The sequence below is a fragment of the Haemorhous mexicanus genome, chromosome 4 (assembly GCF_027477595.1).
Source record: "Haemorhous mexicanus isolate bHaeMex1 chromosome 4, bHaeMex1.pri, whole genome shotgun sequence".
Classification (NCBI taxonomy): domain Eukaryota; kingdom Metazoa; phylum Chordata; class Aves; order Passeriformes; family Fringillidae; genus Haemorhous; species Haemorhous mexicanus.
The window spans coordinates 59,018,716-59,036,767 of NC_082344.1; the positions used below are offsets into that span (position 1 = coordinate 59,018,716).

The window sequence follows — 18,052 nt, forward strand, 5'->3', positions numbered from 1 at the left end:
GTCTAGATCATAGCTGCCTTCTCTTAATCATTAAGAGGTAATCATAAACTTCAGCTGGCAGAGCAAGGATCTCCTCCTGAGTGTGTTTTTTTCTTTTGATTAAGATATAATGACAAAGTTGATTACTCCTTTCTCTTCTCTCTCTTTTTTTTTTTTTTTTAACATGAAGGATTATTCCATTGTTTCATTTCTTTGTTTGATAAATTTTCAAATAGAAGAATTAAAAGTGAAAAATAAACCAAAAGGAACTAGAAGCTCTTGAAAGGTTTTTGTAATGGTTGTGGTTCACCAGCTACTGTAACTGTTCAAAAAAACAATCTAGTTTCGGTCAGGGAGATTTTTACTTCCATTACAAGGATTTTTCACTTATCCTTTTCCTTGATTTCCCCTTCCTTAACTTGATGTCTGCTCTGTTGGAAAGACAGCTGGAAGTGTAGCAAAAAGGAAATGCTGAATGAGCAGAAGATAGCAAGCAAACCATCAGTTTCTCATAGTTTTTTTCTCCAGTGATGATGCTTTCCTTTCCCTGCATGGACAAACAAATGCTGTGTATCATCGACAGGGAGCACCGGGCACTGATTAAATATCATCACCAACTATGGAAAAGAATCTTCTCTGACACATCCCGGGCCATAGTGGGGGCCTAAAGAATCCTATGGTGAAACAGTTGCAGTTGTCCTGTATTAGTTCAAAGGAGATTAAGTCAAAATGTAAAACTGAGCCCTAATTTCTAAATTTCTACTGTTTCTCTGTTTATATGTAGGAATGCATTATTGCAGAAAATTGTCTGCAACATTGATTACTAATACTGCCTGTTACAAGGAATTGTTGTGCATATATGAAGCACAACTAGATGATTAAACTTTTACTGTGGAAATAAGTTCATTATAACAACATGCTCAAAAATTCACCCAAAAAAAATGGAACAGTGGGATGGAAGAGCACACATATGTGAAACACAGCTCTGAAGGCTGGATTCAGAGCCACTGAGTGGCAGACTACCCTGCTTTCATTAACCCAAAACATACAAATTAAAATACGGATCTGCTTAAAGGAAAAATGACACCAAAATATTATACACAGCTCTAGGGAGCACAAACAAACCCCAATGATTTGATTTCAGATGAAGCTCTGCACATTGAAACCAAAAATTTTAAATATAAAAATGCAGTTAGGTTTTCTGTTTTGCATCACTGTTTAGAGGTCTGTAAAGAAATCTTTCAAATGCACAACAAATTTGCTAAATCAAAAAAAGGACAGAGGTAGTACCTAAAAAATTGTATTATTTTGTTAATTACAGGATACAGGCTTGAATCTTACAGTCTATATTGCACCATGTTTCCAGAAAGAGCAGGAAGGAAAATTAGAAAACATTCACAGAAGTGAATGTGATAAAGGGCTCAGGAAGGGTTGAAATAAATTGCATTTATTGCAAAAAAAAAAAAAAAAAAAAAAAAAAAGAGAGAAAAAAGGAGACAAGGTATGAAACTGATAAACAAAAACCTGTACAGCCTATCTGAGACTATCAGTCACTAATATGAGTAAGCAGTCATATAGCAATGCAATTTATCATTGATCACTTTTGTTCTTCATAGGAAGGATCCCTGTACCCAACATTCCTATCCACTGTTAAGCAAAGGACACATTTTCCAGAGTAGATGGGATAAAATGTGCTCTGAGCTTAAATAAATACGCATATTTCCTGGTGTTTGTCTGAAACTGAATTGAGGCTTGCACTCATAGAGAGAGTAGAGCTGAGTGGATTCCTGCTGGACAATGTATAGCATCAACCTAAAATATGGAATTAAAATTCCTTATTGGTGTTGTTCAACAGCAGAAGGGCTTTTCATTTTGGCAAAATTAGGCTAATAACGAAAGCAGTATAATAAAATTTTAGATCAAAGGTGTGATATGTAAGCTCAGCCCCCACATATATATTGGCATACAGGGACATAACAGCATGAGATCATCACAGAAGCATAGAATATCCTGAGTTGGAAAGGACCTCAGGGTCATCAGCTCCAGCTCCACACCCTGCACAGCACAATCCCCAAGAGTCACACCATGTGCCTGGGACTGTTGTCCAAACACTTCCTTGAACTCTGCCAGGCTGGTGCTGTGACCACTTTCCTGGGGACCCTGTTCCAGTGCACAACCTCCCTCTGGGTGAAAAACTGTTTCCTGATATCCAGATTAAAGCTTCTCTGACACAACTTCATGACACTGACTCTTTTAAGGAAGCTACTTCTAAAATATAGGGTTGTTTTTCTGTTTCCAGATATATCTGTGAGGTTTGCAGCAAGAATATGGATGGGACAAATATATAAAATAGATACTACTAGCTTTCATAATCTTATCCAAGAGGCACAAGTCTTTGAGACTTAAGCATTTATTTCCTCCTTAGAACTGGAAATAACACCAGTTGGAGCTACTGAACCCAGCTCAGTTGGGTTGTCTAAGGGATGAAGACTCCAGACTTAAGGTGCCATGTTCAAATTCACAGTTTTGCTTAAGTTGGCCTAAAGCAGAGGAAAACTATGCACAAATAGGATGAGCAATAAGTAAAGAACCACTCATGAGGATGCACTGAAGAAGGAACAGAAGTTATCATGTCACTAACTAAATGAGCCACGATGTCAGGGTGATGGGAAAGGTGTAAGCAAGGAAAAATCCTGGGTTTTTTTTCTCATTCCCCTATACTATTAAGGGGAATGAAATTTATTGCCTTCTTGATAATTAAGCTGGATTTCATCAAAACCTAGCAATTTGTACTGCCAGTTTCTTCTCAAACAGTGTTAAATCTGTAAGACCTTGGCTGTTTAGTAACACTTCAGACTACAGGAATAAAAGTTTCCTATTATTTTAGGTTGGATAATATTGTATGTGACCTACCATCTACTCCTCTTAAAACAGAAGATGAAAACTTATTCACCAATTTATATAATGATCTGAGTTTTTAGAATTTATTTGAATATTTCTCACAGAATCCAATTTTAAATTTTTAGCCTTCTCTTTATAAGGTCTTGTGAAAAAGATATTCTAGTATGAAATGGCTCAGTTTAACAGATAATGAAATAGTGATTTTTTTTTTTTTTTTTTTTTTTTTTTTTTTTTTTTTTTTTTTTTTTTTTTGCCAGAGCATTCCCATTTGAGTCCTAATGACTTTCATGAGTAGTCATTGAGGATTAAGTGAAGACTTTCGGGATGTCTGTCTCTACAAATTATTAAATCCCAGCTGACAATTCTAACTTTCTAACAGAAATGTAAATTAAAATTAGAGAGATAAGATCGCTGTTAGATTATGGTTTGAGCAGGATTATACTTTAAGTGCCACCGTGTTTAAAACCAGAGTGGGTAACAGTGTAAACTGGGATTATTTAACTAGCATGTTGCTTAGAATATTTTAAAAACTTGCTCCAGGAACTTGAGTGAGCAAAGCTTGTAAAAACAAAACACAAAATGTTATTGATCTTTTGTCATTATCTCATCAGAAATACCTTTTTTACTTCAATTTATTCATTTTTCCCACATTGTAGGATTGCAAAATGAATGCATTAGAATGAAAGGAGAACGCTGTGAAGAGGTAAGGTATTCAAGAAGAGACTCAGTGACCGGAATGTGAGTGTGATCTGTGACTGTTTTGCACTGCTTTTTCTGTACAGAGCACACATAGCACCAGTGCAGTTGGCTCTGGAAAGGGCCAAACCAGAATGGCATGAAATTGCAAATATGAGATAATGACTTCAGGCACACACACAAAAGTATTAGGAAAAAAATCACCTGGTTAATTGCAGTCAATATACTGCAAATTTTCAAATGTTTGTTAAAAAAAACCAAGAGTGTGGCACGTAACTTTTCTATATCCAAGGATTACATCCAAGAGATCCAACTTCTGATATGCCTAATTTATAAACCCTGGATATTTGGGCACACTACAGCAGCCTGACTGAATCCGACTGTCAAAAAGTGAGTGTGGAGAATTCAGAGCTGAGTTTGTCCTTGGAGTTTTGTTTCTCCCTTCTTTTGAGAGTTGAGACTTCTTGGCAGATTTAAAACAGTTTTGTAATGTAAGCAAAGTCTAAACAATGAAAATTAATTTAAAACTTACATACTTTCAGTCACATTAACTCCCTGCACTATGTAATACCGTATAAACATGAGCAAATAGTCCAAACTAACTACAGCAATTGTTCCTCAGAGTATATTTTCTTAAGGATTATATAGACAAAAGCCTGGCAAGTAAGGCCAACATTACCATAATTTAACAGCTCATCTGTGCTGAAACTCTGGAAAGTATTATTTTCAGTGTTTCAGTATTTTAATCGTGTTTTGAAATTGCTATCAAATATTCCAGGACTGCTTAGCACAATAATTGAAACAAATTAGAGTATTTTTTGTCACTGTGGACTTGACCTGCCTCCCCCAGTTTCTCAGAAATTTACAACTGACAACTTTCTACATACAGTTATTGGATGGTATTATATCAATCAAAGAAGTCCAAAATGCAAAGAGCATTTGGGTATTTTACAAATAAGGCTTGACATCCCAGAAATTAAGACCTGGAAAAAACTTTAGCTGGGGTAAATTGTCTTTGTTCCTGAAGGTCTCCCTGTACCTCCTCTTATTCTGTTCAATAATTAGTCCAAAGTGCCAGCTAGCAGAGTTCCATTGAACTGAAAAAACTGGCCTGGAGATTATCACAGTAAGAGAACAAGAGTCAAACAATAAAATGCTTAATTGTGTACAACAGAACACAGGCCATGAGCTTAATTTAAAATCTTACTTTCATTATATAAGCCCATAATTTGAAGGGGACAACCTGTCATCTTGCTGTCTGTCGACCCTTCTGTGCAAAATCATGACAATGGGAAACCAGAAAAATTCTAGACATCCTACAGTCTTTTGCTTTTCTATTTATTAGGTCAAAATCCTGCTTTGGTTACATACTTTGAAGGAGTGCTGTTTCCTTGTGGGCTTTGCTGATGGAGTTTTATAGAGTACAGTAGCTGTCTATGTTGTACCAGTAGTAATGTTAGATAGGTCTTCTAGTGGAGAGACATTTTGCAATATCTTCTAAAATTTTTTTTCTTTACCCTCACTTCATGATTTGAATTGTTTCAAATTACTAAAATTCATACTCATCAGTTGTTGAGAAGAGGTTTAGCCAGTTAGTTACTCTTTAAAATCCGAGGCTATGTGCCCCTCTTTGGTACTGAATAACAGAGAATTCATCAAAATATAATAAATTGCACGTTCTCTTTCTTGTGCAGACTTGTGCAAATTTATGTCAAATCAGATGACTGCTCATAGGAAGTTTATGTGTCCTGTAAAAAACTGAAACTTTAAAGAATTATTATTGCTGATTAAATTTATTCATTTTATGTAAGTGTAATTTTCAGTGTTTGTCTAATAGAGACAATGCCTCTCTTTATTCCCATATCTTGGGTTCCCTTAAAACAAGGATTAGATGACTCTTGGGAACTCAGATGTCAGTGAACAAAGCTCAGTAGTTTTACCTTAAGGGAATTTATTATCAACAGACACTGATACTCCTCTAAAAATGTTGATGTTAGATGAAATGCTATGGAACACAAAGTAATTTCTCTCTGTACATAGTAAAACACACAAACTGAAGCCCTGGCTTCAGACATGCTGGTACCAATTCACCCAATAATACATCAGCTGACCTTCTCCATTTCCTTCCTGCTAATTGCACAGCCACTCTCTAAATTACTTAGTTGGTGTTGTGAAACTAACATCTCTTTATCTAATTCTGTGGAAATGTGGAAATCCATTTGATCTTAACGTCATGAGGATAGAGTGGCTTCTTTTGAGAGCAAAGTATCAGACAGCAGCAGTCTGAAAAGACTTCCTTGCTTTTCCCAATTCTTCCACTCTCCCACGGAGTAGCCTGTGCCAAATACTTGCTTTGTTTTTTCATCTTTAAATTGAAACTCATAGCAGCTGCAGTTAACATAACTAATCTCATTAATATACCTCTGTGAGATATGCTAATGAAAATCGCCTGTGGTAAAAGAGTTGTGACTCTTTGTTATGTGCCTAACTGAAATCTTAAAATCAAAGACTACGGTTCTCAGTTGTTACAGGTGGGGCTTTATTTAGCAGCCTGTTACTGTTTTGAGCTTTAGTAGGGAGTTGAGTACTGTCAAGAACAGTTGTACCATTTTGTTGCTGATGTTATAACCCTTTGCGATTGTTTCTGGTGGCAGTCCCTGATCTTTTATCTGTTTTTTAAAAAACCATGTCATGACTGTACCTCAGAAAGGTCTCAGATGAGAGTACCTTAGAACATGTGATGGATTTTGACTTTGACTGAGGTTGGTCTAATATGCAAAAGTTTGCTCAAAGGCAAACATTTGACCAACATTTGATGGTGTTAATATAATCCAGAAAAAGTGATCTCCTGGGCCATGGGTTGATGCAGTTTACTTGGTGTGGAGCTCTAGTACATAATATACCCACAGCATAAGGGTATGCAAGGCTATTTGCTTGCATGTCTAGCTTAAATCCTGAACTGTGTTTTTCTAGCAAATTAATATTCACAGGGAGAAGGGACAAAAAGGATTGTACAACATACCATGTATAGCCTTCAAAAGAAAAAAACACCTTTTAAAAATATCTATGTTCTTCTTTCATGAGTGTGTATTCATTCCTCATAGCACTTATGAATTCATTATGATAAGACATGAAAAGAATTAGCTTCAGTTGTTCAGAGAGTACTGATGTAACTTCTGCCCTCAGTTTTTAATGGTTAGAGGGCCAGATGTGAAGGGAGAGGAGATGCAGCTTAGCTCAGCGATGGTCTGAGAAGTGCCAATATGAGTAGCAGCATGTACAGTGAACCATTTGGGCAGAATAAGTGGACCATGACTCATGCCAGACTTCAGTAATATCACAGGGCATCAGAAGGATTGTTATGAGAACTTATGTTACACTGGACAAATGATTTCCATGTATTTCTATGAAGCAGTTTCCCTAAATTGTATACAGAACTTGCATAGAAATATCCGGAGCAGAAATCCCTTTTGCTCCCTGGAAGCCCATAGAAACTTTACCATGATTATGAACTTGGACCTGAGGATTTACAGAGACAATATGCTTTATTCATCCCCTTCATCTGAGAGCCTTGAACACTGTACAGAACTCACAGCCATCACCTGGGAGTTTTCCTTTCTCTCTTCTGAGGAAGGCAGTAGGACAGAGGTTAATTAAGCAACATGCCATGTAATATGTGACCTTTGCAGAAGCACTGCAGGGGCAGCAGGAGCACCTTCTTTGCCTTTGATCCCATCTATGTAGGTGAATGGTATCTCAGAAATCCCTGATAGTACAACAAGGTGCTCGGAAGTAAATTTCATCCTTATTTAGTTCAAATCAGTATGATCTGAACAGAACTAGACCATGACTTTTCATATATGTTTTTTCTAATTGTTTTATTTAATTCCACTTGTCAGGACAAAAAAGACCTGGTAGGGTCTAACCTAAGATAAATCTAAACCTATTTGTAAATTTGACACCAGATACAGATATGCTTTTTCAAATTCATAATTTTACAAGTGGATTTTCTATTTAAGTTAAGATCTTTGTCAAGTTAATGAAAGAACAGAACAGAGTATTCTTCAGGAAAAAAGAATGAGGTAATTTAAAATTGATGTGGTTTAGTTTTGGATGAGAAAAAATACATCTAGATAGCAGGAAATGGCAGAGTACACCAACTGTTTTGGCTGCAAGGGCAGTGTGTTCAGCATATGACATTACAGGGGAGAAAAGGATTAAGACTAGAATTAGAAGAGGCAGATTCTTTTATTAGCACAGATTAGCAAGCCTCCTTCAAATACAGGTAAAAATATTTTGGTATACTTTTGTCCAAACTATCAACGCAGTCATATTAAGAAACCAAAATTATTTCTAAATTAAAAAACAATTTTATTAATAAATCAGTGTTGCTAACAAAACAGCCAGCTCCAGAGAAGTTCTTGCCTAAAACTTTCAACATCCCAAGTAATGCATGATTAAGAACAAGTGGACAGACACTCAGGTTTTTGTTTCTCCTAAATGATAAAATTACATCTGCAATGAGCAAGCATTTTGCTAAAGCCTGCTTTTTTGTCTCTCCTGAAACTTGCAGGGAGACAGTGAGATGATACTGCATGGAGAGTGATCTATCAAGCAGTTAGCTAAATGTAGTGGAGAGAAATGATATTATAAAGGCAACTCAGAACTGTTCAAACATGAGGAGTAGTGGCTGTACATTTGAGTAAATCTATGCAAAATAAAAGCCTAGAAAAACAAAACTCTTTGATCTCAATATGTTTCATGCAGAAATCCACTCCAAAATGGGAGTCAAGAGTTCATAGCAAATTCTTCCTTTTTTACTCTGGCGATTTAACTAGCAGATGCTGAATCGAGCTCAGCCCAGGACCAGATGGTATTCATCCAGAACTTCTAAAGGAAATAGTAAAATTATTAACTATGATGTGCAATCTATTGTTTAGATCTATGTTGTTGCCAGGGAAAAAAAATTGTGTAAATGTGATGCCAGTGTTTAAAAAGGACTCCAGGGGAACTAAACCCTTGGAATTGTGAGCCGGTCTGTAAGCCTGGCGTTCAGAGAAAGAAAACTGATGAGGACTCTAATAACAGATAAAAATCTCTGGACAAATTTGTAAAAGAAAGCTGCAGCTTATAGATTCAGAGTCCTGAGTATGTGAACAAGGTGATCCAGTTTGTTTTAAACACTAACTCCACAGTTGCTGGGATTTGCACAGAATGTCATTCCCTCACACATTCTGCTCTTGCTTTTGGTTGAAATTAGTACCTTCTGGAGTTAGTCATGGCTCAGTACTTATCCCTCAGCTCTTCAAGCCTGTGCTGCACCTGCTGTCTCCTACCACTGTGATCCAGCCCCTTTGGGTCACACACAAGGCGAGCTGTGACCAGTGCAGCCTGGTCCAGTTTGCCTTTTTGCCAACTCTGTGAAGCCTCCAGCCATGGCTGCTGGCCTTATTGGCTTCATCCATCTTGCATGTGCTTAGCAAGCATGTCTTGACACTGAAGTGGGCCCATGCCTCGGGCTGGGGCTCAGTGAGGGGCTCCTGCTGTCCTGGGGAAGCTGTCCTTCACCCTGTCCCACATATCTTTGAGACTGATACGAGAGACCTGCACTGGCTTCCCAGTGTTAATCACAGCCCTGGCCAGCCTCTCACCCCCTGAGAGCGAGGTGGTAGTGGGACCATGCAGTGGTCTGGGCCACTGATGGCCAGCTGCATCCAGGACTCCCAGAGGTACAAAGGATAATTGAAAATTAGAACTTTCCATCTAACTTTTCAATCTACTTTCCTGCATACCTATTCCTATTATTTGTACTATAAAGCAAAGCTGGCAAGGCTGGAAGAGAAAGCCAGGCTTTCCAGTCTGTGTATATCAGCTTTGAGAGGTCAGGATTTGTTATAAAGAACCTGTTACTGCTCTGCTTTTCAGTAAAAGGGATTTAAAATGTGAAACTAGTTCTTCATTCAGTTATAGTAGAGATTAATTCCTAATATTAATTTGCATTTCTGGCCATAAACAAGCTATATACTGGAAAGTAAAAGCCTATGACTTTGTGAAAACACCAGTGAGGATGATGTTTATTAGAAAAGCAAAATTTCTAAGCCATAAAGGTCTTTGTGTTTTCCACTGGTGTGTAACTAATGTGGCATGATTTATCAGGTTTATTAAGTTTGTCAACTCATATGCAAATTCTTGCACAGAGAACTGTGTAGGCTTCTGCTTGTATTAACTGACAATTCTAATATACTTTCATAAGATTTGATCCACTAAGTGAAATGAGTGAGTTTTTCTATTGACATTCTGAGGTTTGGATCAGGCACATACAGCACTTTCAGATGAAACTAGCACTTTGCCAATTGAGATAAATGTAGCTGCTTTTATTTTTCTGAGTCTACCCTATCTTCAGTTTACTCTGAAAAATATGAAGACAAGAATCATTTCCATGTAAGGAATGCAAAATCTTCACTATTTTTTTTCTCTTCTATGCCCTTTTATTAAGCAACACTTACCATTTTAAATGTTAGTTGAGAGACAGATTTATCACTCTCCTCACTCACTGGGTCTCGTTTATAGGCTGTGACCTAACAGGCTGCCTCTGAGGAATAATGCAGAGACACGAGTAGAAGCAATCTTGCAAGGGGTTAATGCTGTAATCTTTTTCTAGCCTGTTTATAATCCCAACAGTAGTGCAGTAACAGAAGAGGGTGGATCTAAAAAGTGCCCGGGGGGATGTGTGTGAGTGTGTGTGTGCATATGTGTGAGTGTGTGTGTGCACACACGCTTTGCTTTTCTGCACGGCCATGTGTGCCTCTGGAATAAATCGTGTTCAGCCAGAACAGGACTCTGTGTGCTGGGTGCTCCTGCTGGAGAGTCAGAACAGCTTCCTTGCACAGCTGCCTCTCTTGTATTTCTTCTGAAGACTTCATTCAGAAACCACTTGTTTACTGAAAGCATGGGCAGATAGTTACAAACCCACCTTCTTCTTCGTCAAAGCTAACCTGTGGATACTGAAGAATGGAAATAGTTGATGCTAGTATCTTCCTTGGGAATGGTACCAACATTACTGATTTCCTCTGCGATATCATCTTGGAAAATGACACATTTTTCTGTGTGGCTGATGCACCTTATCCTTCTAAAGGTATGTATGGAAAATTGATTTTTTCCAGGCAGTTTTAGTTCTAGCTGGATGCAGAGATACTATAGAAAGAAAGAGCTAAGCAAGGCATTTTCTCTGAGAGAGTGCAAAATCAACTGCTTGCTTTTAAGTTAGTACGAGAAACAGGCAGCAAAAAATGTAGTATATGCTGGTTTTTCAAGTTCAAAATTGAACTAGGAAAAAATTTGTATATAATGGAACACTAAAACAGTAACACTTTGGAGCACAAAATGCAAACATCTCTGCTAAGAACTTGGAGAAGCATGATTTTTACTCAGTTCAGTAACAATGGAGTGATCAGATCTGATACCATGTATGAAAGTGATTTAATATGAAATCATAGCACTCTGAAGCTGAAAAAATCCATATATTAAAATGTCTTTTGATTGCTTGATCTTTTCTTACTTCTGCATAAAATAGGATCTCCCATGGTGAGTAAGTGGTGCACAGTCAGTAGCATGAGAAGCACATACTTTAAGAAGTTGTATTTGACTCTCCAAATGTACATTGTATTGCTTATATTGTAGATTAATGCTATGCAATTTAGGTAGATCAGAATACATTTAAGAATTTCAGCACTTTCACTGATTTTTTGTTGGTGTAAAGACATAAACCTTCATAAAATTGAATACAGAAAGGCCTTTACTTTCTGATTAAAGGCTGAAATATATAATATTAATCTGAGTTGAATACTGTGTAACTGATCTTTTCTTGTGACAATTTTCAGATTTGCATCAGATAATACGGATTCTGCTGTATTGCTTGATATTTCTGCTCAGCATTTTGGGGAACATTCTGGTGATTACGGTGCTGATAAGAAACAAGCGGATGAGAACAGTCACCAACACATTTCTGCTGTCACTAGCAGCCAGTGACCTGATGCTCTGCCTTTTCTGCATGCCTTTCACCCTCATTCCCAACCTGCTAAAAGATTTTATTTTTGGAAGTGCTGTTTGCAAAACTGCCACTTATTTCATGGGTAAGTCTGGGAAGTTTATACTTATTTTGAAGATTGACTAATGAGACAGGTGAGAAGGTATTTAAAGATCTGTAAGAGGCTGATTGTTTCCATCCACCATTGAAGTTACCAGTATTACAAAGAAACAACTTTGTAGTGCAAATCTTCATGGTTCTGGTGTCCTTGCTCTGATCCAACACAGAGGCACACACACTTAACTTTAATGACATACAGAAGTGTTTTGCTGGATGTGAAGATGTTGCATGATCAAACTTTAATGTGGAACCCAGCACATGCACTTGCTTAGCCATCACTGACAGGATTCTTGTCAGTGTTCAGATCACCCACCAGAAATGATGGGCTTGTACAAACTCAGTAAGGGCAGATTTTACCCACAGATTTTTGGCAGCAGTGATACATAAAAAAGAAAAGAGAAATAGGTGTGATTTGCAGAGCTGGAAGTTGGAGCAAGTACTCTTTGCGGACAGAACAGGTGTGATCAGAGCTCACCAGAAGACCATAAAACACAGATCTAGATTTTAGAGGCTGACTTTATTAAGCATCACTTTTTGTGCCTTGCCACACTCCTTTTGGTGTGGAGCTAGGATCTAGGATCTTTCAAAATGTCTGGGTTGTGTATGTGTGTGTAAGTGATTTTTTTGTCTCACTTTCATATTTCCTCTGCATTTGCTTGTTTCTTAACCAAAAAAAACCCCAAACAAACAAAACAAAACAAAACCAATCAAAGAAAAAGAAAAAGAAAAAGAAAAAGAAAAAGAAAAAGAAAAAGAAAAAGAAAAAGAAAAAGAAAAAGAAAAAGGAAAAAAAGAAAAAAAGGAGAACATTATGTAAAGTTTCTGCTGCTTTGGGAGACCCTTAGTTGATTACAGAAACTTCAGGTCCCTTTTCAACCCATGCCCTTGAGAACTTTGATGTAATGTGAAAGTACACATTTAAAGTGTGCGAATGGGAAATCAACATCTTTTTGTAGATAAAACCAATAAAACTAAAGGCCATGTTTAAACAATTACAATGAATTGCTGGCACAAATACCCTAAAACATTACTGAAGCATTGTCATCTTCCTCTTATTGCATGCAGTGTAAATTATTTTATAAAAAATCCAGTGAAATAGACCAACATAAATTTTCTCATTATGAAGCTGTTTATTTTACGAGCCAGAAAGAGAAGATTTCCCACTAAATGTCCAGGTAACAGAGGCATCACCTGACAGATACTGACAACCATTGCATCAACTATATTCAATTTTTCATTTTAAGATATAGAAAGACAAATTTTCAATTACAGATGATTTCTGTAAGGCAAATCATAACAATATTGGCATTTTATAGTCTGACACATGTTCACAAAGACAAATAAAAGCTCATTCACTGAAAGGAAAATTTATGGCAAAGTTAAGATGAAATACTGATAATTTTACAGTGGTGTACTTGGGCACCTCAGTGACAGAAACACAGACAACCACAATATATTTTATAAAATATGAACAGAAGAAATTAAGGGTACTCGAAGGACAGAGATTCTGCTTCATGACTTCGTTTTTTCTCCTTGTTTGTAACTTCATTAGCATCTAATTAAAAATTTGTAATAGATTTAACTCTCTTGAATGAGAAAATCAGATCACAAGTCAAGCAGGACGTCATAAAAATTAAAACAATAAAAAAGGGACTGTGAACATCTGTGTTAAGAGGGTAATTAACTGATTTCAAATGCTTTGTTTGAATTTCAGTGCAATTAGTGAACAAACCGCAGTAGCAAAGAGAATAATTAAGAGTAAAATTGTCTTCTTTCCCTGTTACCAGAATTTTATGATTTGACAGAGTGTGTATTTTTTCTTGGACTTTTGGAGCAAGAGAAGCACAGAGCAGGAATATCAGTCTGGAGCAGGCTGGAGAGCCAGACCCACTGCCCACACATTCTTCACTGACTTCACCAGACTGGCATTTATAAATACTTTTGCTTAGAAATAGTTTGCTATATTTTTAAATTTTTGTATGCATACAGCAAGCTAGCAGGACCATTTGAACATAACATAACCTTTGAAAGAAGAGGATAACCTTTTTCTTTATTTTATATGTATAGGTGTCTCTGTAAGTGTCTCTACCTTCAACCTGGTTGCCATATCTTTGGAGAGATACAGTGCCATTTGCAAACCACTGCAGTCCAGGGTCTGGCAGACAAAATCTCATGCCCTGAAAGTGATTGCTACGACCTGGTGTGTGTCCTTTATTATCATGTCACCATACCCAATCTACAGCAAACTGGTACCTTTCACCAAGTACAACAACACCACAGCAAATATGTGTCGGCTCCTTTGGCCAAGCGATGTCGTTCAACAGTCTTGGTAAGAATATCTGGCTGTCAGCAAATGTGTCATTATCTGCTGGAAAACAGGATTTCATGGTAGCAATAAGCCTATGAAAAATCAAGTATTAACCTTCAGCAAATGTTTATACTCTATTATTCTTATTTAAGATGTAAGAAAACCCCAACATTTTTAAGCTGCTTACATTTTGACATTTGAGTGACTTTCCCCTTGTCATAGGAAAGACTGCCCAAAAGGGCAATGATTCTCACACAGTGGTCTGCCAAGCCCCAGCTATCACTGTTGAAAGTGGGGTTTTCTTTCAGTAAAGAAATCATCTGTCACTTGTAGTAGGAATACTGCTTTCACTCATTTACATGTAAACTTCAACATTCTCCGAGAAATCCTTGATTAATTGTTGAGAAATAGAGACAAACCCCTCTGTGTGCTGCCTTGCCTGTTAATTTGTTTGAAGGTTCTCCGTAGCAGAGAAGTAGAATATGAAGCTGCAAATGTCTCATTTGAGAATCCTTTTGGTTCCTTATGGAGAATAGGGGCAGAGAGAAGTGGGGAGAGACAAGCTCCCAGTCCTGCACATCCAGGCAGGGTAAACAGCAGCACTATCAAACAGCAATAGTACTTAGACGTGATGTCCTTGCACGTTGACTAAACACTGACTGGCACTGAGAAAGCGTAAGATTTTTTTTTGACACTGAAGGTCAGTTGGAACTGGGAAAAAGATTAAAGTCTGCACCATTTTGGTATGGTATATCCACAAAGAGAGTAACTGTTACTCTAATGCTTTCAGTAGTAGTCTCAGGTATTTGGCAGCATGAGGAGGAAGTGTACAGGACAAATTCTCTTCTCTGTGGTCTCCTTACAGATTCCCAGGTGTGTTACTGAGTTTGCACCAAAGCGCAGGAGACACACAGGCTCATGGATGCATTTAAACATCATTATTTCCCCAGCTTGTCACCACATCAGAGAAGCTGACTAGGAGAGCAGCCTGTGTGAAACCACATAAAAGCTGCTTACCTTACCAGAGAGATTGCCAGTCCTGGAATCCCTCCTCAGGAGCTCTTCATGGCTCCAGGGGTGAAGACCCAGGTTGTGGCTGCTCTGGTTTTGCCCACATGTGCCAAGGCCCTTTGGAAGTCAGATCTCTCTGAAGCACAATAATAGAATAATTTGCATTGAAAAAGACTTCTAACATAATTGAGTCCAGCCATTAAAATATGAACCCCTTTAAGAATCAGCAGGTGCTCATTTAGCTTCTGCAAGGCAATTTTTACATTGACCCAAACTACAGGGCATCCGATGCTCATCTGGTTACAGCAGGGAGTCCCACTCATGGGCAGAGAGAACCTCTGCCCCCTTTAACTGCTGTGGGAGTGCCCATCTCCTCTGGGCTGCATAGGTGGGATGAAAGATGGTTTTTGGCCATTATAGCCTTTTTCCTGCTGTGCCTTTCTGAGGGAAGCAGGAGAAGTAGGAAGCTTCAAACTTCTGAGGTGTCAAAATGATATTTTGTATTGGCATGAAAAAAATTAAAAAAATCTTGAAATCCTGTCTTCTCTAATTCTCAGTTTATAAAAAGGACTTTTTCTGTTTTTTTGCCATTCCCTAGTCTCAGTGTGTCTTTTGATTCCTTAGGTACACTTTCCTGCTCCTCACGCTCTTTCTTATTCCTGGGATTATAATGATGGTTGCGTATGGTCTAATTTCTTTGGAACTCTACAGAGGAATAAAATTTGATGCCAGCCAGAGAAAATCTTCACGAGGTAACAGAACAATTTGGTTTGGGGTGGGCTTTTTTAAGTTATAGTTGAAGATGCGAGCAGTCATTTTAAGGCTAGTAAAAGGAAAGCTTTCTACTTGCAAAAGTGATCGTTATGGTCAGTTATGTCCTGAACTTGCCCGCTGCATTTCTTGATTACAGTTACACTGCTATTAGCAAATAAACCTTACTTACGGCTTGTTTGCAAAGATTCTGGGCAGAATACATAAAATTTCTAATTTATTTATTATAGAAATGCCAAGGTTTTTTTCTGGCCATGGATGAGGATCATTTTTTGTCAATAAATGTCACAATGAAAATTGTCAAATTAAAGTAGGAGCGTATAATCTTGAAAACTATCTTCTGTCCATACTGGACTAAGCAACATTCTTACACCTTTTGCATCAGTTTGTACAGAAGTAAGATGTGAGAATATTGGGAGACAGCGGATTCAGAGCAGCTGATAGCATGACTGACTCAGAAGCAGGCCAGTGCTTTCTTTGCAACAGTTGCTCAGCTATGAATTATGTTGTTTATTTAGACTTAGACTGCATTCTTCATTTTGTTATTTGGCCGACTGTTCAGAGCTATTTTGCCAACTATTTAAACAGCACTTTATATGTACAGAAAGAAGAATAAGTACCTGCAGCGCCAAATACGAGGATGGAGATGGATGTTACCTCAACAAAACCAAAAGAAAAAGGAAAATGCCGTTGCAACAGCTCTCTGCTATGAGCCACAACAAAATAGAGAGAGTGAGAAGCAACAGCTCTTCTGCCAACTTAATGGCCAAGAAACTTGTCATCCGTATGCTGATGGTGATAGTGGTTTTGTTTTTCATTTGCTGGACTCCCATCTTCAGTGTCAATGCCTGGCGCGCCTTTGACACGGCTTCCGCCGACCGGCGTCTCTCGGGGGCTCCCATCTCCTTCATCCACCTGCTGTCCTACACTTCTGCCTGCGTGAACCCCATCATTTACTGCTTCATGAACAAGCGTTTCCGCATGGCCTTCCTGGCCACGTTCACCTGCTGTGCCCGGCAAAAGCCCCCCGCCACACGGGGAGAGGCTGCCGATGAAGAGGAGGGGAAAACGACAAGGGCTTCCCTCTCCAAGTGTTCCTACACACACATGTCTGCATCTGCACCCCCCTGAGCTGCACCAGGGGAGGCAATGAGTGGTGAAAGGTCTGGTCTTGGAACGTGACTGTGGCATCAGCTGAACGTCGTTCAGCCCTGAGTTAATGAAACACTTCAGCTGACAGTAAACACAGCAAGAATTTTATGGGAAATTGATGCTATCACTGTATGAGTGTTAAATCACTTTCCCTTCAAAAGTACAAAGGAGGGAGCTCTGAAGATAAAGGACTTTATGAAAAGCCTTAGAAGTTGCTCTATTTGTAACAAATTCCACTGCAAAAATGGGTGTCCTCTACATCAATGGCTTTGCTCAGTTTTCAGATGCAGTTCTGAGTATCTCAAGATATTTCAAAGATGCAAATAGATTCTTCTCAAACATGAATATATGTAATGCAGTCTTCACTTCACTAGCTATGCCTCATAAGCAAAAATCTTTCTGTTATATTTGTAGTATCTTTTCACATTTTTTTAGCTGAGCTAATACATGTTCAGATAATCTTGGTGCCGCTCTCACGGGAATTCTGGAATGGTGAGAATGGGCTTGTCCGTGTGAAATTAATGCTCTTAAGTAGAATAATTTCTTTTTAAAAAATAAAATAAAAATAAATATCATTGGCTTTGTGGGTGGAATGCTTTCTTCACTCAGGCAATAGCATAAATTAACATAATTTAATGTATTTTTCACTGATATAAACCCCACAGAACAAGGACAAAGAAATGGCTTTCTTCTGTGCAGATGAAAGCAGCCACATATGCAAGTGGTGGGGTCTAAGATGAGCCACAAAGGCTCGTGTGGAAATCTCCACAGTGGGAAGCACATGGATGAATGCTTGGGATAAAGCAAAGAGGTGTGTTACAGAAGAGGCAGGACTGAAGACAAAGGCTGGTGCTCATGGCAGTCACATTTCACAAATTGGTTCACAGCCACTTCAGGCATGGCACTGCCAACATGGAAATAAAGGCATTGGGTGCAGAATGGCAGAAAGGGCAGATGCAATGAGCAAAGGCTGAAAGGCTTTGTCAGAAAACAGTTTTTCTAAACTTTGGAGCAGCTATTTTCTCCAACTGCATGTACTTGTAAACAGATTCAACATGGAGTAGAACAGCTTTGAATGATGTAATTAT

General features: G+C 38.2%; 1 protein-coding gene across 1 annotated transcript; it reads left to right on the forward strand.

The window, feature by feature from the left end:
- Positions 1 to 10,294: 10,294 nt before the first annotated feature.
- CCKAR (cholecystokinin A receptor) lies at positions 10,295 to 17,517 on the forward strand. The gene is made up of 5 exons (XM_059845643.1): positions 10,295 to 10,711; positions 11,457 to 11,708; positions 13,790 to 14,051; positions 15,666 to 15,793; positions 16,417 to 17,517. The coding sequence occupies exons 1-5, from the start codon at positions 10,588 to 10,590 to the stop codon at positions 16,941 to 16,943; spliced, it is 1,293 nt and encodes a 430-aa protein (XP_059701626.1). The 5' UTR covers positions 10,295 to 10,587; the 3' UTR covers positions 16,944 to 17,517.
- Positions 17,518 to 18,052: the final 535 nt, after the last annotated feature.

Coding starts and splice junctions, on each gene's coding strand:
- CCKAR (XM_059845643.1), top strand. CDS start 10,588: ATGGAAATAGTTGATGCTAGTATCTTCCTTGGGAATGGTACCAACATT. Junction 14,052..15,665: donor GATGTCGTTCAACAGTCTTG/GTAAGAATATCT, acceptor TTGATTCCTTAG/GTACACTTTCCTGCTCCTCA. Junction 15,794..16,416: donor CCAGAGAAAATCTTCACGAG/GTAACAGAACAA, acceptor TTATATGTACAG/AAAGAAGAATAAGTACCTGC.